Source organism: Carassius carassius, chromosome 6, assembly GCF_963082965.1.
Source record: "Carassius carassius chromosome 6, fCarCar2.1, whole genome shotgun sequence".
NCBI classification, from domain to species: Eukaryota; Metazoa; Chordata; class Actinopteri; order Cypriniformes; family Cyprinidae; genus Carassius; species Carassius carassius.
Window position 1 is genome coordinate 7,441,027 of NC_081760.1, and position 20,974 is coordinate 7,462,000.

Here is a 20,974-nt window from a genome sequence, read left to right on the forward strand (position 1 = left end):
TGATATTTGTTTTTAACTAGAAAGAATTGATGACTGTTGCTTGCAGTGTTTAGTAACAAATGAAATGCATTCGTGTTAATGTTAAGCATGCAAGTTGGAGCAGTGTGGCATTACTGACATGAATGAATGCAATTGCATGAACTGTTTATGAATGAATACAGAATGATACTGTGTTTTCACAGGCTAGCTGAAATGGAGATCCGGAATGGCTCATATGTGAATGACAATGTATCGCCCAATGAAAGCATGTGAGCTTGCAACTCCTTTACACTCTTCTGTACATAATATCATAGCATAAATGAATGTAATAGTGTGTGAAGAACCTAAAACTGATCTACTTACAACTCCCAGAATGCCAAAGGTAGATGCATACATTTAACTGCTTGTGGTTGGATAAAAACATCTCCTTTTCAACTTAAAAATGGTGAAATGTGTATGAAAGTGCTGATTATAGGAAGAGTTCCTCCCGAAATGAAGATCATGTCATTCCAAATTAATTATTTTTTGGGGGACGAACTATTCCTATGAGTGATAAAACAATTTTTTTTTTTTTTTTTTTTTTACAAAATTCTCGTATCAGCTCTTTCCATCCTTACACAAAGCAGTGGAGATGAGTAATAAACGTGTATCATTTTCCCAGCATGCTCCGATTTAATTATAATAAAACAATTACATGTAAATGCTCTCGTACTCTTTGCTCTTTTTTTTGTGGTATTAAAACAATAGGTTTGGATTTAGACCAGCTTACTGCTCACAAGCCGATTGCACTGGTGTAGTTTTCTGTTATTAGGAGTTTTAGGCATCAAATGTTAATTGAAATCTTAAGCAATGGATGTGATGTAGTGAACTGGATATGGAGTTCTGCTGTTGTTGCTTTTATTGTAGAGATGATGAGCATCTGCTGATCCAGCACTACTGCCAGAGTCTGAATCAAGGCTCTCCTCTCAGCCAGCCACAGAGCCCCGCTCAGATCCTCATCTCAATGGAGACTGAAGAGAAGGGGGAGCTGGAGAGAGTGCTCAACGATCTGGAGCAGGAAAACAGGTTTGATTGAATGTCCATTTCCTTTATAGTTGCAAATGATTGGTATTTGAATTGAATGAGATGGATGGACACTGGACTGTATTGCATCAGCATACATCTGTGATGATGTGCTGCATTTTCAGAAATTTCGAATAAAATGGCTCTCTTCACATATTTACTTCCACAGCAATTTTTGTGAATCACTTATTTTATTTAAAGTTTCATGTTTTAGATCAGCGATTCTCATAGTTGGTCAACAACTGAAAATGTTTTCAGCCAAATGCAGTCCTTAATGAAAATAAGAAAATGCAGCCAACTAAATAGTCGTGCATGGTTAATAAACAGGCTAGTCCGCTTTTACTACAGAGAAGAAAATGCTCTCTTTTATTGGTCTCGGCTCATCTGGAATTTAAAATATTAACCATTTAAGTATTTGATTTTGCTTTCAGTCAGTGGTTCTTAAAATTTTCAAACCAAGTTAAGCATCTGATTAGATCTGACCATTCAAGTACTACCTAGTGCACACAAATCTTCCCACACTCCTGAGTCAGGTACAGTACGTGGGCTACACATTTGAGTCTAATATTGCACACAGCGAGCTATATCAACATTGGGAATGGATTCATGTTATAAGTTGAGATTTAAAATACATATTTTAACTGCTACTATGTAAAGGAATACTGCTCCTTTTTTGTTCTGGCAAAAATGCGTCATAGACAAATGTCTAAATATTATTTCATATAAAAACAGCTGGCGACTCTGGTGAGATAGCAAGATCATGTCTTTATAGCAATAACAAATGTATGTGTGTTTTCCTATTTTCCTATTCCTATTTTTCCGGAAGTGCGCTCGCGTGCACAGAATACATTGTAATGGTTCGCTATGTCATTTGAGTGGAAGTATTTCGAAATCTGTGCGCAGGACACGGGCAGCCGTTCAGCACTGGAAATGCAGAGCTTCATGTCTGAGGCACAGATAGCAGGAAGCGAACAGCTGTTGTTGTACTGGCGCACAGATAAGAGCCCCTTTTCTGCGCGCACTAAAGCTGTACCGGTCCGCGCACTAAACACGAGTAGACCGTGAAGAAATGTTCAGATCAACTTCTCACGTGTTGGATAAGAAACGAAACGGACTAAACTGTGACAAAACTGAAATGTTTTTTTTTATTTTTTTTATTAGAACTTGCATACACGTTTGAAAAGCCAGAAGTAAACGTCAGTTCTGCAATAGGATGATTATTTTTATTTTACCTTGAAATTACATAGGCTTAATTTGATTTAAAAATCACCTGCTGTAGCACACTGAAAAAAAGTGTTTCATTCATCCAATTAAATTTTTTTAGGGTAATGATTCACATCTATATTGTTTTACTTGAGACTTTAAATTATTTATTTCTCATTGGCTCAAGTAAAAAAATATAATTTTTTATTTTTTTTTATTTTGGATGAATGAAATACTTTTTGCATCTTTGTTTTATTCGCACCAACATTATTTGATTTTAAAATATTGGAATAATGTGTTTATATAGCATACTTTTATTTAGTCTGTAAATAAAGACACTGGTAAAGACCTTTTTATTTTATTTAAAAGCAAATTTAAACACTAAAACAAATACTGAATGCTGATTAAGAAACATCATATTGAATGTGTGTTGATTGTGCTGTTTGGACTGTAGAACTACGCAGTTATTGCCTTTAATTTCACATGGTTACAGTTAATCTTTTCATTTAAGGCCAGTTCTCTGTAGCTTCAACCCAATTCAAAAACAAAAGCTAAATGCTGATGTCTCTACCAGCTATGCTTGTATTGAATGTAGGCTACTTACTGTGCAGTTACTGCCGTTAATTTCAGATGGTTACAGTTATTGTTTTCAATAGCCAAAAGCCAGTTTGGCCTATTAAATACCAAATAAACATTTTGTTTATGCATACTTCTTTCTTGTTTGTTGCTTAAAGATAATTATCGAAAATCGGTATCGGAATCGGCCAGTTTGCTTGTAAAAAAATCGGAATCGGCCATGAAAAATCATGATTGTGCATCCCTACTTATCGATACTCTGGTCTTTCATAATTTAGCCTCGGGGCCCATTTGATACCAGCTTTCGGTACCCATCCCTACCCTCAAGCCATCCTAGGTGTATATGACTTTCTTCTTTCAGACAAATCCAATCGTAGTTATATCAAAAAATGTCCTGGCTCTTCCAAGTTTTACAATAGCAAGTGAAAAAGGGTCGAGATTTTGAAGTGCATCCATTCATAATAAAAGATGAATGTCATCCGCTGGAATGCCACTCTCACGTGAATGCATGTATGATAGTTAGCGGAAGCTAGAGATCACAGTTTATAAAGTTTTAAATATTGATATTTTTCATACAAAAATGCATTTCAAAAATGCTGAGTCTTTATAAATGTCACAGAGCCGTGTGGAGCAGGTTTTATGATGAATTTATGCACTTTTTTTTTTAGACTTCAAAATCTCGACCCCTATTCACTGCCTTTCAGGGTTGCCAGGTGTTCACAATAAAACCCTGTCCAATTGTTGCTGAAAACTAGCCAAAAACTATCCCAATCGCAGTTTGAGGGGGTCCCCTGATTAAAAATTGCATTCTGCCGGATAAAATAAAAATTTTATGACAGGATTCCCCTGGTAATATTCACATTTTAGGGGCTGAATATCGTGTTTATTGGGGTCTCTTTAACCCAAATTTTATAAGCTATTATAAAGCTTGCCATTATAGAGCCAGAACATTTTGTATTATTATGCCAGTTGTATTCGTCTGAAAGAAGAAAGTCATATACACCTAGGATGGCTTGAGGGTGAGTAAATTATGGGGTAATTTTTATTTTTGGGAGAACTATCCCTTTAATATTTTTTTATGGAAACCATTGTACTTTTTTTCAGGATTCTTTGCTGATGTTTAAAAAAAAAAGACTTTACTGTTACTTTTGCTCAATTTAATGCATCCTTGCTGAATAAAAGTATAAAAGTATTGATTTAATTATTTTGCTGCATGGTGTGCCAACTGTGCCATAAATGAGCAGTCCATGCTAACAGCACATGCTTATTTATTTGTCAGACTCACCCTTTTCCTTGAGATGCTGTTTTCTTGGCATCGTTCTGAAGTTGTCTTTCCTGTTGTGTAGGAAGCTGCAAGCGGAGTACGATCGTCTTAAGATGGCACACGACCACAAGGGTCTGTCGCCGTTGCCCTCACCCCCACAGATGCTGCCAGTCTCTCCCCAGAGTCCACGCGACGCTGAACTGATCGCCGAGGCCAAACTACTGCGGCAGCACAAGGGACGTTTGGAAGCAAGAATGCAAATCCTGGAGGATCACAACAAACAGCTGGAATCACAGCTCAAACGCCTTAGACAGTTACTTGAGCAGGTGGGTGGTGCATATCCTTAAGACTTTATTAATGTTTCTACTTCTCTGCAAGTCAAACTCAAGCAGTCAGATCCTGTCTAAACTTTGCTATGAGTAAATGTTTTCAGATTGCTCACTGACACTTTACAAGGCAGTTTTCAAATCCTAGCTGTGGAATGTAACGCTGTTCATGTGCTTCCTTTTGATTGTCAACAGAAGAAATGAAATGAAATGCCCAGAGCATTGATATATTTTAATGTCAGTTTTTGGCTTTTAATGTTTTTTATATTTGTAGTTATATAAATAATAAACTTTTTTGGGAAAGCCAGATTTATCAATATTTTTCAGTATATTAATGTATATTTATAGTTGACATTTCCCTTGACTCATTGCAGTGCATTCTTGAACTTCTTTATCTATGGTGTGTGATGGACACAATGTTTCCGTAAAATTCAGCCAAAATGAGGCGTCTTAAAAGACGAGGTTAGCAGCTCACTAGTTTTCTTGTGTGCTGTTTTCAAAAGTCTAACATGAGTTAGTTTTATCAGTTTAACAATGTATTATTGTTAAAGGAAATATTTGTGCTGAATTTCGATGCTGATATAGAAAACGTTTTGTATAAGAGCTGGGATTTGCATCTCCATGTGTGTTTTGTACAGTTGCAAGTTCCAGTTATTTGTGCAACCTTTTGAAACAACCTTCCTGAAATGTTCCATCTATTTAAAGATGTTATTTTCTGCAAATGTGTGGATTGAAAGCTTTGTTTTAAAATGACAATTGATCATCAAAGATTAGTTTATATTTATACATTTATCACTTTTTTCTTTCTTTTTTTTGAGTTTTGAAATTGCAGTAAATGGAATCTTTTTTTGTTTGTTTTCACAAAGATGTTTAAACCAAAGACTTGGAACTATTGCATGGAATCTTGTTAGTTCCTGTTGTTTTGTTTGAGTGCAGACATCTGTTAATTGTCCTTGGCATTCACTGTTCTGTATAAGAACTACTACTCAGAATTATTTCAGTTTAGTCCATAGCACTGTGAAAGCCAAAATGATATTGACTGTATTAATAAGAATACAGCCATATTCAAATCATTTTTTAGCATGAAATACATGGACAGGATGATTTGAAAATAAATGCATCTTTATGCACTCCTTCATATCAAAATGTTATGCTCTTATCATTCAAGGTTTTGTTTTCTTCTGTTGTTCATTCAGTTCATTTGGGTTTTTATAGCATTGTTTAGTCTTGGTGTGAAAAGATCTATAGTGCAATAATGTACACTTTTTCTGTCCTGATTGGCAACATAGCATATACATTATAGGTTGTAACTGAATATTTCAAGCTGATTTGAATATTTTCCTACCATACTTTTCCACATAACAGGCATTGTTGATCCTGTCCTTATTAAAGCTGAGTAGGGATGCCAGATCTTTTTGGTGGCTAAAAGAACATTTTGAAGGACCGGTCATTCTTTCTCCATTTGTTTGTGGAGTTTGTTTGATGTCAGCTTCTTCAGCAGTCTCCTTCCGCTTGAATAGAGGGGAAATCACATATTCTGTCTGCATCGTGTCTTGATGAATCAAGCGTAATATCTCGATGCGTACTTCGAGAAAAAAACCCACAACTTTAGTCGACTGGGGGTCTCTGCCAAATGGATTTATGTCACATTTGTTCTCGAAGAAATGGCTCCATGTGTTCTCTGTGGACCATTTGAACTAAAATCTCACTAGACTCCAGCTCCTTCCATTGGCCGACTTTTGCTTGAAGAACCAGACTCAATGAACGTGCAAATAAATGGTCTCTGTTTGTTCAGAGCCAGTGGATTATTGGCTTCACTTCTGTTTTTTTCTTTATCCAAATAGAATTTTCATTATGTTTACAATCAAGCCTTTGCCTTCTAGTGTATGTTCTTGTTTTAGTAGCATCAATCACTTTTTTCCTCTGTTATATGCAAATAAACATGTTCTTATGTATAACATATATGCTCGTGTGTTTCGCTTGGCAAATATCTCAGGAAGACCAATGAAATGACCAGAACCATCATTCTTTGTGTGAGTGCAGTCAAATCTTGTGTTATGAATGGTTAATGGTGGAAGGTTTAAACACTTGTGCAGTGACAAACCATTTCAGACCATTCATTTTAAGATTCTGGTAGTATCTAAAATTGTAATGAAGTATAGGTAAGTATTAAATTTAAGATGCATGAGTAATTTATATAATCAGTAGGGTTTTTTTTATTATTAAAGAAATCAAAATACTTTTATTCCTCAAGTATGCATTAAATTGATCAAAAATGTAGTATGGACTTAGAAAATAATCTATTCGAATAAATGCGGATCTTTTGAACTTTGTTCATCAAAGAATCTGAAGACTTTGAGTTATTTTAAATTGTAATAATATTTCACAATATTATTGTTTTTACTGTATTTTTATCAAATAAATGCAGCCTTGGTGAATATAAGAACTTGCAAACATTTTAAACAGTAGGCTAATTATCAGTAGTACCTGAAATAAATATAATAATATTAATGGATGTATATGACATGCACATTAAAAGGTTCTATTATAGAAGACCTTTTTTAACCCTGGCAACTGCCCTGAATATTGATGTATAGGACAGTGAATGTACAACTTGCTAATGGGTTTTGTGATGTCTGGGTAATTTTATTTTTATATTTAAGCAGCATCACATCAGCTATTTTGTGTGTATTTTTGTGTTGGCTTGACTCTTGTTTTTCAAACCTGAATGATGCAAAAAAAATATATAATTTGCTCATTTTATACTGCAGTTGTTAATGTTTCGAGCGAGTCCTTGGTGCAAAAATTCAGTAATTTGTCTATAAATTAGTAGAGCGGGTGTTGTGAGGTTTAAAAAATAAATAGGCAGTAAAATAATGTGTCTTAGGTTGAAATTATAGAAATGGATGTTTTCAAATGAATCTGAAAATACAGAAGTACAACCCAGTGCTGATGTTTGTGTCCAGTCCCCTGCCTAATCTATATGGTTCCTTTCTGCCTGTGTCCTAGCCACAGACTGAGTCCAAGGTGAATGGCACTGCCTTGTCCACCCCCTCCACTGCCTCTCCGAGATCTGACACCAGCCTTGCCTCACTGCGTGTAGCCGCCAGCCAAACCACAGAGACCATGGGTAAATGTCCCTAACAACTTCAGTTCAACCAGATTCAACTCTTCAGCATTGATTATTCATCAAATTAAGCAGGCTAAATAATAATCAATCAGTAGTAGTTTCCATCCTTAACAACAAAAAAAAGCCAGTTTCCATCATTTATTCAAATAATAGGCAACACATTGTCTTCCTTTTTTTTGGCGTTTCTTGAATTTTTCCGTGTACAAGTAAAAGCTAATGCAATCCCCTCTATCGGACCACTGTTAAACTTGCAATTATTATGTGTAATAACTGAAGCTTTCATTGTACAAGTATGAGTTGGCTTGAAGCCCAGGCTGGTTTCAGCAAAAGATTTTCAGAACGGATAAAAAGAGGCAATGTTCTTATCTGAGCCAAACAAAAATGAACACACGGAGCTTTTTATTATTTTATATATATATATATATATATATATATATAAGAAAGAAAATTTGCTCTAAACTGCTAGCCAACATTTTATTTGTTGTCTTCACTTTTGAAGAAAACACAGTCCAACAAGGTTCCAACAAAATTGGGTGTACTTCAGTATTTGAAGAACAAACACCAATCATTATGTAAGTGCAGTTTGACATTTATGATATTAAACATTATTTAAAAGAAATAAATAAATGGCACATAGATGACTCAGAAATGTCTTTTATTCCCAAATCCATTTTTGCATTCTCTTTTATCATGTTTTCATGTGTATTTCTGGAACTAGAATTTTATAGATGCACTTGTCATTAGTGCTATTTTTCAATATAAATTATTTTTTAATAAATGAAAGCAACATGCACATTACAGCACCTTAAACAGTTTTATAATGTCTGCCTTTGATACTTTTTTGTTTCATATTTTTTATTCTTTTTTTTTTTTACTTTGGCCAGAGTTCTGCTTGGATGTAAAATGGACTTTTATTGAGCTAAACTTGACTGGTTAAATGCTAATTTCTTCTCGTTTCACATACAGATGGCTCCAAAAGTCAGGTTTTATGCAAGCCTTCAAATTCAGTGACAGAAAAATCTATCTTAAAATGCAGCATTCTGGATTTCATTGTTTAGTCAAATTGTTAAAATGGTTTTCGAATTTGTAGTCAATATGTTGTAATAAATTTTGAATGGAAACACCACTTCTGTTTGAACATGGAAGGTCATGGGCAGCAGGACAGTTTCCAGGGTTTTTAAGGTCAGTTGTAATTGGGTGACTGCTGTGTGTTTCAGGTGATGAGGAGCTGTCCAGTCCCTCCCAGGATGCAAGCACTGGATTAGAGGACGTCATCGAGCAGCTCAACAATTCCTTCCCCCACAGCCAAGGTGAGAATCCAGCTCCACCGTCTGATACAAACACTTCTACTAATCAAGCAAACTGATGCAGTCTCAAACTGGCCAACAGTTATGAACCCCATTCACATTTCTGAGCTCCTCAGAGGCGGAAGTCATCATATTTGGGTAAACTTCTATAGCGGTTAAGTTACAACGAATATATTTTTGCGTTCTCATTCGCTCCAATGGCAAAATAATTCAAAATTGTGTTTCTGTGACTTTCTAAAAGACAAAATCTAGAGAAACAGATTATTTCGGTCAGTAGAGAGAAAAATCCTAATTTGTCTAATTTTGAATTCCTCTTTGAGCAATGTGAAAAAATAAATATTCTCTATAATAGTTTCTTTTTTTACCAGTGACTCTTAACAGGATATGTGTTGTGAGAAGCACAAAATTACAAATGTATAAAATAAAAAACCTTACTGTTTATGTAATTAAAGCATTAAAAACTTGGACTATATAAATATCAGTTATATATGATTCTCCAAGCTGTCCTGTTGCATTCATTGTGCTGGCGGTACAGATCCTGTTAAGTTTCAGTCTAACTGAATCTAACTGCCTATCCCTATACTCCCAACTTTACTGATCTTTCTTATTTCCTGTTTTCCTCTGTCTAAGGAGGTGGACGGCTAAACCCATGAGAGGTTAGTATTGTTATTAACCCTTTCCTGTTTTCCCCCCTTACTTATCCACTTTAACACTGATTTAAAGAAGTCTCTTGCTCACAAAGTCTGCATTTATTTGAAGTAAAAACAGTAACATTGTGAAACAATACAATTTAAAAGAATTTTTACAGCAAAGCTGTATTTTCAGCGTCCTAAAAAAAGTCTTCAGCTTCACATGATCTTTCAGAAATCTTTCTAATATGCTGATTTGCTGCTCAATTAATATTTCTTATTATCAATGTTGAAAACAGTTTTTCTGCCTAATTAAGTTGGTTGACATGACCCCACAAGAAACTCACATTTACATATTTTGTTTACACATTTATATATTGTGTTCTTAATATCGAATTAAAACATGCACATTCGCTTGACTGACAGAATGCAAGTGAAATTGTTCATATAAAATCTGTAAAATTGTGCGTGTAAACACCCACCCTCAAAACTATCTGAAATATGTCTTTCAGATGCTCTGTTCTCTGTATTTTTAGCAGCATTTGCATAGTGCATTTAGTGTTCGTGCATGTGCAAGCACTGACATCAGATTTTGTTTTTCATCTCCCGCAGGTCCTAATGTGGGAAGTCTTTTCCAAATGGTTGATAACATTGGACATGCCATGGAGTCGTTGGTTAATGTAATAACTGCGGAGCAGGATTTAGACTGAAGAGGTCTTCTCCTAGTTGCATGCTTTTGTAGTGTCAACAACTGGCCAGGATATGTTTACAATGGACATATAAATAAAAATCTATTTTTCTGAAGGATCGCGGTTCCACATTGTAAATTTGATCTTTAGTAGTTTCATTAGTTTCTTACAGCAAGTCTAGAATTGTTTATTAATGATAAAAACAAAGGTTTTTTTTTTAAATCTATGCAATTGTACAAAAAAAACGACAACAGGTGTGTGATAACATGTAACATTGCATGCCATGCCTTTGTACAGAGGGGAGCACATTTTAAAAAAAGGGTTTTATCTAAATGGGTGACTGAGTATATGCAGGGGTGCTTTATCAACTCATTTTGTTTGTAACAAAATAACAAATGCATATTAAAAGGCAAGCCCGTTATACTTGTGCGTGTTTGTGTTTGAAACATGAGTAATCCGTTCCATTCAACTTCTGCAGACAACATGAAAAGAAAACTTTTGTCATGTTTTAAATATATATATATATATATATTATCCGAATTAAGGTCATATACTGTCTACCTCACAGAAATTCACTTTCTTCATGCTCTGTCTGTGCTTAATGAAGCAATAAGAATCATGATCATAATATTTATATTTTAATTACAACTCTTGTGCTAGAGATTTTTATGGAATCTTGTTGAATGTAAACTCAGAATTCAGAGTAGGTCAGTTGAAATAAAAAGTTGCAATTATCATTAAAATATAGTTGTGTGATGTAAACTCAGAATTGGGAGTAAAGTCTGAATTCTGGGTTAATATCTAGCATTTCCGTTTTTTTATTATTATTTTTCTCTGAATTGTGAGATGGAAATGTTGGAAATGAGCTTCCCTACATTTTAGCCAGTGTTTCAGAATGAAAATGTATTTAGTGCTTAAATCGAATGGTGTTCGTTGTATTTCCATACGTGAAAAAATTAAGAGAAAAGTACAGTACATCCAACCCACTTTACAGAACTGGGATTAAACATAAAGTTTAAAACTGAGATCACAGTGACAACAGTGCTAATGATTAACCTCTAATAATCATTATCAGCTTGCAGTAGGCATACTGGAATAAATGGTAAATGAAAGGTCATGCATACTCATTGTTCTAATAATACAATGTCTAACTTCAAATGGTCATCTGAGGTTATTTGTTTGTCATCTAAATATGCTAGAGAACAATGGCATGGTATACAGAAATGAGTAAAACAGCAGTTTGTTGCTGTGTGATTGAGATGTTTGTCTTTTAATTAAACCTTTATGCTTTGTGTGAATAAATATATAGAAATAAATTGTAATTATATATTGTATGCACAACCGTTATAATTACAAAAAATATTTGCACCTTGGAGATGAGCATGTCCAGAGTACTGCATTTTTATTTCTGAGATGCTCTATTTGATTCTAACTCTTGTTTTGAAATCATGCATATTATTTGTAATAGCGAAAGGAATATTTTACCAGACAATGAAATGTAATTGTGATTTTTCTTAACTTGCAGCTGCATTAGTTGATAAAAATGGAAACCCATTTTGGCCACTGTTTGTCTTTTTTGATGGATTTGCTTTGTCACAGTGCAGGTAAATGACTGCATTATCATCTGACATACTCAGCAATATTTCTACTGAAAATGTCTAGGAGAAATAAATGTTCGATAATTAAAAGGAAGTCAAGCTACCGTGGTACTTTAAAATGAACATGGTTCAGTGGAAATATGTAATTCATGAAATAGGTCAAAGTAAAAATAAATGCTATTTACATCATGAATATGTTTTTTGTCTTAGAATTTAGTCTTAAATTCTAAACCATTTAATATTACAGTCTGAGTTTATAGCAGATTTTTTAAATTATTGATTTATCAGTCAATGTATTTGTACCCTATGTTACAAAGTACTGAGGAAATCATTTTATGAATAATTTTGTTTTAATTCAGTTCGCATGTACAGGTCCTTCTCAAAAAATTAGCATATTGTGATAAAAGTTCATTATTTTCCATAATGTAATGATAAAAATTAAACTTTCATATATTTTAGATTCATTGCACACCAACTGAAATATTTCAGGTCTTTTATTGTTTTAATACTGATGATTTTGGCATACAGCTCATGAAAACCCAAAATTCCTATCTCAAAAAATTAGCATATTTCATCCGACCAATAAAAGAAAAGTGTTTTTAATACAAAAAAAAGTCAACCTTCAAATAATTATGTTTAGTTATGCACTCAATACTTGGTCGGGAATCCTTTTGCAGAAATGACTGCTTCAATGCGGCGTGGCATGGAGGCAATCAGCCTGTGGCACTGCTGAGGTGTTATGGAGGCCCAGGATGCTTCGATAGCGGCCTTAAGCTCATCCAGAGTGTTGGGTCTTGCGTCTCTCAACTTTCTCTTCACAATATCCCACAGATTCTCTATGGGGTTCAGGTCAGGAGAGTTGGCAGGCCAATTGAGCACAGTAATACCATGGTCAGTAAACCATTTACCAGTGGTTTTGGCACTGTAAGCAGGTGCCAGGTCGTGCTGAAAAAAAAAATCTTCATCTCCATAAAGCTTTTCAGCAGATGGAAGCATGAAGTGCTCCAAAATCTCCTGATAACTAGCTGCATTGACCCTGCCCTTGATAAAACACAGTGGACCAACACCAGCAGCTGACATGGCACCCCAAACCATCACTGACTGTGGGTACTTGACACTGGACTTCAGGCATTTTGGCATTTCCTTCTCCCCAGTCTTCCTCCAGACTCTGGCACCTTGATTTCCGAATGACATTCAAAATTTGCTTTCATCCGAAAAAAGTACTTTGGACCACTGAGCAACAGTCCAGTGCTGCTTCTCTGTAGCCCAGGTCAGGCGCTTCTGCTGCTGTTTCAGGTTCAAAAGTGGCTTGACCTGGGGAATGCGGCACCTGTAGCCCATTTCCTGCACACGCCTGTGCACGGTGGCTCTGGATGTTTCTACTCCAGACTCAGTCCACTGCTTCCGCAGGTCCCCCAAGGTCTGGAATCGGTCCTTCTCCACAATCTTCCTCAGGGTCCGGTCACCTCTTCTCGTTGTGCAGCGTTTTTTGCCACACTTTTTCCTTCCCACAGACTTCCCACTGAGGTGCCTTGATACAGCACTCTGGGAACAGCCTATTCGTTCAGAAATTTCTTTCTGTGTCTTACCCTCTCGCTTGAGGGTGTCAATGATGGCCTTCTGGTCAGCAGTCAGGTCGGCAGTCTTACCCATGATTGCGGTTTTGAGTAATGAACCAGGCTGGGAGTTTTTAAAAGCCTCAGGAATCTTTTGCAGGTGTTTAGAGTTAATTAGTTGATTCAGATGATTAGGTTAATAGCTCGTTTAGAGAACCTTTTCATGATATGCTAATTTTTTGAGATAGGAATTTTGGGTTTTCATGAGCTGTATGCCAAAATCATCAGTATTAAAACAATAAAAGACCTGAAATATTTCAGTTGGTGTGCAATGAATCTAAAATATATGAAAGTTTAATTTTTATCATTACATTATGGAAAATAATTAACTTTTATCACAATATGCTAATTTTTTGAGAAGGACCTGTATTTGTATAGCGCTTTTCAGAATACCTTTTGAAAGCCGCTTTACAGAAAATTAATGTTTCTACATTGTTTTCAGCAATTTTCAAAAAATTGTATTAATACAATTGCTCTTTTTACACTGTTTTAATAAGGGTTACAACAGAGGCCAGAACAGGACGGCACACAAATGGAAGTTAGAAACCATCATGGCAACACTTATCGGTTAGCCTATTCAAGGAAAAGGTGGATAACTGAGAAACAATGTACATAATAAAGACAATTTGTAAGTCTCTACGCTATTTACAAAAGCAAAACCGAGGATGGAACTCAACCTTTTACTGAAGTTTCTAATACAAACGCAATGTGTATCACGTGACTTGCTTGCCTGTCCTCTTCCCTAACCTTGAAAAGTCTTTTAGAGAGCGCTTCTACTAGAAAGCAACTTATAAATAGGCTAACTTAAAGTCAGTTTTGTCAATTTCGCAATGTCAGTAAATCACCTGCAGTAATGTTCCCTCCCATTCCCGCTTGGCCCAAAATGTCTATTTAACATCTGTCAGGAAACCTCTCATAAATGCATTGCTGGTCAGCAAACATCACTTGGGAATCACTTGGATCAAAGTTATGGCACTATAAAGTGAAAGTAAAAGCAGAAAAAGAGATCTAAACAATAGGCTACATACCGGCACGTAACGGGGGTTTATGACTGGATTTTTTGACTTGGTGAGAATTCTAGCAGCTGCATTATGAACGGCATAAATGCTTCACACTTCTGTAATTGAATGGTGAGAAGTAACACATTAACCCTTTGGGGTAGTGTTGAGCCGATTTATTTCCAAACCACAGGAGAGTTTCCCCGTTTTCCCCCTGGCTGGTAGCCATCAATTTTACTTTCCAAGAATAAATCTATATATATATATATATATATATATATATATATATATAGTTTCAATAGAAATTATTGGTTTAAAAAAAATAATAAAAATAATAATTACATTTTTTTTTGGTCAATCTGGATGTAAATTAGCATATCAGTTATATCTATGTAAACATTTGACAAAAAAAAGCAAATACACAAATAAATACTGTTTTACTAATTCTCAGCATTTTTGTCCTTCATGATCTTTGTCTGTTGTGACAAGTGTTTTTATTTTTTATTAACCCCATCTCAAAGAGGAAGCTGTTGAGTCATATTGCTCCTGTTCCTCTTGAGCACATGACAAACAGACACTGAAGTTTAAAAGATCCCTGCCACTGCTTGCTTCAGCAGTGATGATGTCAGTCATGTCTGTGAAACTCTGTCTGTTGGCTCTCATATTCTTTGTGACAAAAGATGTTCACCCCAACTATGCTGGTGAGTAACTGCATGCTTATTCATGATTATAATTATTGATTTTAGGTAACCATTTGAAGTTAAATGATGAAAAAAAAAATATTTTTTAATTATTTTAATTGGACCATTACAAGATTTAATGAAACTAGTGTATATAGATTGTTTTTTTAAATATCTATAATCTAAACATATCTAATGCTCATCTCCAGTTTGCATTAATAAGGCTCCCAAAAGTATTTAGACTCTTTAAAATGTAGGAATGTCTATATATATATATATATATACATATATATATAACAATATATAACAAAGTACAGTTTCCAAGCTAAATATAAAGTATATGTTTTATATGGTAAAACAAATAACAGATGTGGTGTTCCAAAGGTTAGTGGAACACCAGTCTAATACCAACTCATTAAAAGGAACTTTTAAAGTTAATTCTGTGCATAGCATCATTTATTTGCGGATGCCATTTCTTCAGAAGAGTTATTTAGTGCAGTGGGTTTCAAACTGGGTCACGACCAACTGGTGGGTAGCAGAGAGGAAAAACAGATGTTGCACAAAGTGTAAATATGTTGCACAAAGATACATGTTTAAACTTAAAGATACATGCAGTTACAAAAGTCACAGATCAAAGCAGTATTTCTTGTGGACCTATTAAACATGAAAAGGGGAAAGTTCCCCTCCAAACAAGTGAACAGCTGTGTTTGTAAGAAATAAATCCATCCATCATTAAAGTGTTTAAACTTTTGCTTCTCTCAAAAATATAAGTTCATAATCTTGAACTCTTCCATCAAAATCCATCTATATTTTTCTTTAAAACTGTTTTTAAATTTAAATGCTGCTACATCTGTGCACATTTCTCTCCTGATTCAGAGGAGATAACTTTTTCACTGGAGAAAGCAATATTGCAGATAGTGGACCTATTTTTAACCAGAAGCAGTGACTTGAAGTTAAAAATATATATTTTTTATATTTTTATCAGCTGTTTGGACTCTCGTAATACTTTATATACTTTATTATAATCCAAGTACTTTATGGAGTACTTTATATATAACATAATTCTTTATAAAACAACATTATCAGACGATAAATGCTGTATAATGTATTACTAACATTGGTCATACTGTTTTACTTTAGAAGCAAAAGTGGCTGCACCCCAGAATGTGAAGGTGACTTCCGTCAATATGGCTGCAGTTGTTGAATGGACATCTCCACACAATCCCATGAGTAACGTGACATACACAGCAAGATATATGTAAATATCACTCAAAATACATCTTAAATACTCCAATATAGAAGAAAAAACAAATGCATGCATGCCATTATGAAATATACCCATCATAACTAACTAAAAGGAATTGAACTATGGTTCTGCTGGAATCTGAGCTTTTGCAGAAGTTGAAAAGAATAGGGCTATTCTGCTTGCATGAATAACATATTTGCCTTACATGCTTGCAAAAATATTGTGTCTGTTGTGTTTGTCATCCTGTCCTTGCAGCCTGAAAAACAATGTGTCTTCCATCTGTGTGAACACCCGAGAGCTGAAGTGTGATGCAGGAAGACTGCCATCTGTATTTGGGAGCTACATTTTTCAAGTGCGGGCAGAGGATCAAGGGCTGTTCTCTAAATGGGTTGATACAGCCACATTTAAACCAAATAAGCACTGTAAGTGAGAATCAGCTCTACGTTTGCACTATAAACTTTGTTGTGTTGTTAAGTCAATATAATGTTCATAAATAATAATTATATGAACTACTTTGCACCACTGTAGCTATCATAGGACCCCCTACTGTGCATCTTGTCATCCAAAGTAATACCTTGGATGTGCACGTCCAAGCTCCAGTGATGAAAGTGGGCAAACTTGCAGACATTTTTTCTCAAGTGTCCTACATCATCAGATATTGGACCGAAGGCTTTGAAGAGGAGGTATAAAAATGCATGTATTCTTCTGTAACAGTGGAGTTTTCACAAGCTTCTGTCCTCATATAATGAACAGAAAATAATCTATTTCCATTTTTTTTTCACATATAATATATATATATATATAAAAACTAGTGTGGAACCACAAACAAAAAATGTTTTATAATTATCTTCAATAATCATACGATGAACTTTGTCCCTGTAGGCAGTGGAGAAGAAGGTTGCTGAAACCAAAGAAGATTATGTTAAACTGAGTATTAAAGGACTACATTTCTGGAGCAGATATTGTGCTCAGGCTTTGGTTTCCAAACATCACAAAAATGTCAGTCATTTCAGTACTGCCGTATGTGTGACTAACACACCTGGTAAGTGTGTCTTCACCTGCAAAATATTTCAATCATTTAAGCAATAATCATACAATCCTCTATATATTCAACAAGATTAAAATAGATTAAGAATTTATCATGAATTCAAGTGACTCAAAAGAATTGTTTCCTTTTGAGAAGCTACAAGGAGGATCCCAAGGTGCAAATCTCTGTGTGTGTGTGTGTGTGTGTGTGTGTGTTTGCATTAGTGCTCATCAGCTGTGTGATTGCTGCTGCCATCCTTCTTCTTCTGGCAATCCTGGCCGCTTTGCTGATCTATAAAGTGTACCGATTCCTGTACCCGAAAACCAACCTACCAGAACTTCTCAAGGTATAGATCTCATGTGATTCCACTACGCATTATATATGTGTAACATACACAACTTTTCTTATCTGACCATAAACATTTTTATTTTTGTATTAGATTTAGACATTTTAACATTTTTAAATTAGCTTTCATTTTTATATTTTCATTCATTTTGATTTGTTTTAGCACAATTGTTTTTGTTCTTAGTGCTTTTGTCATTTTTTATTTGTTTTTATTTCTGCATGTTTTGTTTTAGAAAATGTTATTCAGCTTAAACATATTTCAGCTACACTGTAAAACATATTTTTTTACTATAAATAACACTAAGCTTATTAAAATACTTCATATATAATATAGGAATATTTCAGTCTTTCTACTTCGAAATGTCATGTTTCCTTCAAATTTCTTTGTAAGTATTTGTGAAATTTACTAGCAGTTGAATAAATTTTTTTTTCTTATAAAATTCTAAGTCGTTAAAAATAAAGATTGTTGGAGTCCATTTTACAAGAAAATAGCATTTCAGGTTTTCTACTTCAGAATTTCAGTTATTTGATATTTTTTTGTGATTGTTTGTAAAATGTAATTGTGTCTAGGCAACCTTTATCATTTTCATTTAAGGTTTATTTCAGCTTTATTTATAATTACTGAAAAGAGTCATTGTTTTAGTACACGATATTGTTTAAGAACCATATATTTCTTTCTAGAATCTATTCGTACCATCATTTTGGAATGCTGAGGCAACCCATCATTCAGCGCACCAGAAAGAACAGCATGATAAAATCAGTGCCATATCTGAGGAACATCTATATGAAGAGCTCAGCGAGAAAAGCAAGATCTCAGAGGACAAGGACTCTGGTTTGTCGTCTGTTCTCGGCCCAATTCAAGAGGTGGAAGAGGACTACAAACTCCTGGTGAACATAAATCATGCACCTACTTTTTACTCTAACCATCTCTACCCGTTATGCTTGAAAAACTCATTATTTACTCATTTAAACAGCCCCTGCTTCGAAGGCTCCACTAGCACTCAGCCTTGTTACTACAACATAGCTGACGCAAGCTCTGAGCCAAGCCACTCCGACGGTGTTTGCTGAAGTCATCAATAAGCTGAGATGAACTTGTTTACTTAAGAATGATCTTGACTGTCACAAGTATATAATTTATATATATATATGTTACCGGTATGTATATATGTATAACTGTAGTGGTGCAATGGCTGTCTGTTGTATATAATTTCTTGCATTGTTTATTCGTGCGAATTATTGAATGTACTTTCTGAGAAACTGATATCATTGTATGCCTATAAATGGTTGTATTGTTTTCATAAAATAGTGAAATATGTAATAAATCAATAAAATTCAATTGAATTGTTCTTACCTGTTGGCCCAGTTAATTTAATGGTTGTATCATATTGTTAGCACTAAACTTCACACATGCCTGTTATATAAGTGTTATCTTTTTAATTGTTACATTTTTTACATTTCTAATCAATTTCATTTAGGTCTATAACATATTTAGCCCCCTTTTTTTGGTTTCATTAAAAAAAAAGTTTTATTTTTTGGATAAACTTTAAAGATTGATTGATTTGATTGATTTAAATATATAAAGAAGGTACAAAACCTCCACCTGCCTTCAAAGATATACTTTAAAAAGTGTATATATTCTTTTAATTGTATCCTACGGATATTTCCTATTATTTTGGTTTTGGAACTCAAACGGCATAAAGTTTAATGATTAAATAAATTTATTAATTTAGGTATATACAAATATTTTGCTAAATATTTTTTAGGTATATACAAATTTTTTGCTAATTTATTTATTTTTTTTGGTGGGGGGGGGGGGGGGTTAAAAACTGGGTAGTGTCTTCAATTTCTTTTCTTATTTAATTTTTATATAAATTCATATATAGAAGGTAAAAAGTTAAATGATCTAATTAAAAGAAAATAACTAAACAGTTCAATAAAGAATTAGCTGGACCTTTTTGCTGTTTGTAAGCTCAGCGTCTTTGTTGTCATGGGAAGGTACTGAGCTTTTGCAGAAAACAGGTACGTCCTTTGTTTCTTTTGCGTTTTAAAAGTGCATTTGATTCAGGTAAAATGCAAATTACAAATGAAAGAACACCTAAACCAATGGATTTCAAATAAAACTCTTTGTTTAATGGTGATGTTGTGTGGTTTACAGTATCATCAACCTCTGACTTCCGGTAACGTTACGTGTTTAAACCTTTCACTAGAAATGTATCCCTTTACTTGCTTTAATATGAATAGAAATAAATGTTTTTTTGGTTTTTTTTTCAATTAAACAAAACTTTTATGTCAAAATGTTTATAAATATTCTATATCCCATGTAGTCTCTCATATTAACTGAGAGACTACATGGAATATATAATATTTATAAACTACACTACTCAATGAATATTTTTCTAATGTTTGTTTCTTAAACATTACACCTGTAGCTGACTAACAGGCCACTAACATAACTGGTATCTTAAGAAACTAAAATGATTTCACATTAATGTATAATTGTGTCTTTGTATGTTTATTTTTCAGGGGGTTTTGCCAGACCGAAGAGTAACAGTGTAGTTCAGGCTGAACTGCATTTCAGTGGCTTTGAAGTAGGAAAGGTTCTGGTTGGTTCTTCACTTCTTGTTATAAAATAATACAATTCATTTTTTGTATGAAAATGTTTATGGAATGTTTACATGGTAAACATGGTTTAGATTTGACTTCTTGTTTGGGTCATTGATCTAAAACAAAAAGATTCATTGATTCAAAAAGTTTTCACTGGAGAATTTAGATAGAACACTGTGGTCAGAGGAAAACACTTCATGTTGTTACTGAAAGAAACGTGACAGAGGGGAAAGAATATGGGAGGAAGTATGATGTTATGTTAAAAGCTGTTGTTGTTTTTTCCCAAGAAACTCATCAATATGTTCTCGGAGGTGCTCGATGTCCACATTTTACCCCCTTTGACAAAGCATTTCCAAATTAAGTACATACAAACAGGTAACCTATCAACCTATTATTTTACTAATATTCCAGGATATTTTATTATCTGAAAACAAACAGCAAAGAGCTGAATTGAAAAAAATAATGTTTAAGCTGTATTTCATTATAATAGTTTTTTTTTAAATATGTTTTTTATAAATAAAATAAAGCTCATTTTAGGAGGCAAGTAGGCACACTGGCAGAACCTCCAGAAGCCTAACAAAAGGCAAAAATTGCTAAAAAAAAAAAAAAAAAAAGATTGCAGTGTGATAGCAATGCCAAATGCAATATGTTCAAAACACTCATAGCACTTTAGCAACCACATAGCAACATCCTTA

The 20,974-nt window shown here is 34.2% G+C and overlaps 2 protein-coding genes across 9 annotated transcripts in view; both read left to right on the plus strand.

Moving 5' to 3' along the window:
• LOC132142308 (dystrophin-like) overlaps positions 1–10,592 on the plus strand; it is a 121,337-nt gene extending 110,745 nt beyond the window's left edge. For 3 of the 7 annotated variants that reach the window (XM_059552094.1, XM_059552092.1, XM_059552093.1), the window contains 6 exons: positions 183–248; positions 886–1,044; positions 4,167–4,410; positions 7,420–7,540; positions 8,758–8,850; positions 10,089–10,592. In XM_059552094.1, coding sequence (XP_059408077.1) covers positions 183–248; positions 886–1,044; positions 4,167–4,410; positions 7,420–7,540; positions 8,758–8,850; positions 10,089–10,186 — 781 coding nt within the window. In that variant the 3' untranslated portion in view covers positions 10,187–10,592. Of the gene's footprint in view, positions 1–182; positions 249–885; positions 1,045–4,166; positions 4,411–7,419; positions 7,541–8,757; positions 8,851–9,477; positions 9,504–10,088 lie in introns of all 7 variants that reach the window. The other 4 variants (XM_059552089.1, XM_059552090.1, XM_059552091.1 and 1 more) reach the window with 4 other exon arrangements.
• Positions 10,593–14,864: 4,272 nt separating this feature from the next.
• LOC132141843 (interleukin-10 receptor subunit beta-like) lies at positions 14,865–19,015 on the plus strand. 2 transcript variants are annotated; one of them, XM_059551507.1, is made up of 8 exons: positions 14,868–15,078; positions 16,198–16,315; positions 16,559–16,725; positions 16,832–16,986; positions 17,186–17,345; positions 17,555–17,676; positions 18,357–18,563; positions 18,650–19,015. In XM_059551507.1, the coding sequence occupies exons 1-8, from the start codon at positions 14,997–14,999 to the stop codon at positions 18,671–18,673; spliced, it is 1,035 nt and encodes a 344-aa protein (XP_059407490.1). In that variant the 5' UTR covers positions 14,868–14,996; the 3' UTR covers positions 18,674–19,015. The 2 variants fall into 2 exon arrangements, with proteins under 2 accessions (XP_059407488.1, XP_059407490.1); XM_059551505.1 differs by having other exon boundaries at positions 14,865–15,078; positions 18,357–19,015.
• Positions 19,016–20,974: the final 1,959 nt, after the last annotated feature.

Bases quoted from the DNA above. Each gene is read 5' to 3' on its own strand.
- LOC132141843 (XM_059551505.1), top strand. From the start codon at position 14,997: ATGATGTCAGTCATGTCTGTGAAACTCTGTCTGTTGGCTCTCATATTC. The intron at 16,987-17,185 runs GTATAAAAATGC...TTGTCCCTGTAG, and splicing joins CCGAAGGCTTTGAAGAGGAG to GCAGTGGAGAAGAAGGTTGC. The intron at 17,346-17,554 runs GTAAGTGTGTCT...TGTTTGCATTAG, and splicing joins ATGTGTGACTAACACACCTG to TGCTCATCAGCTGTGTGATT.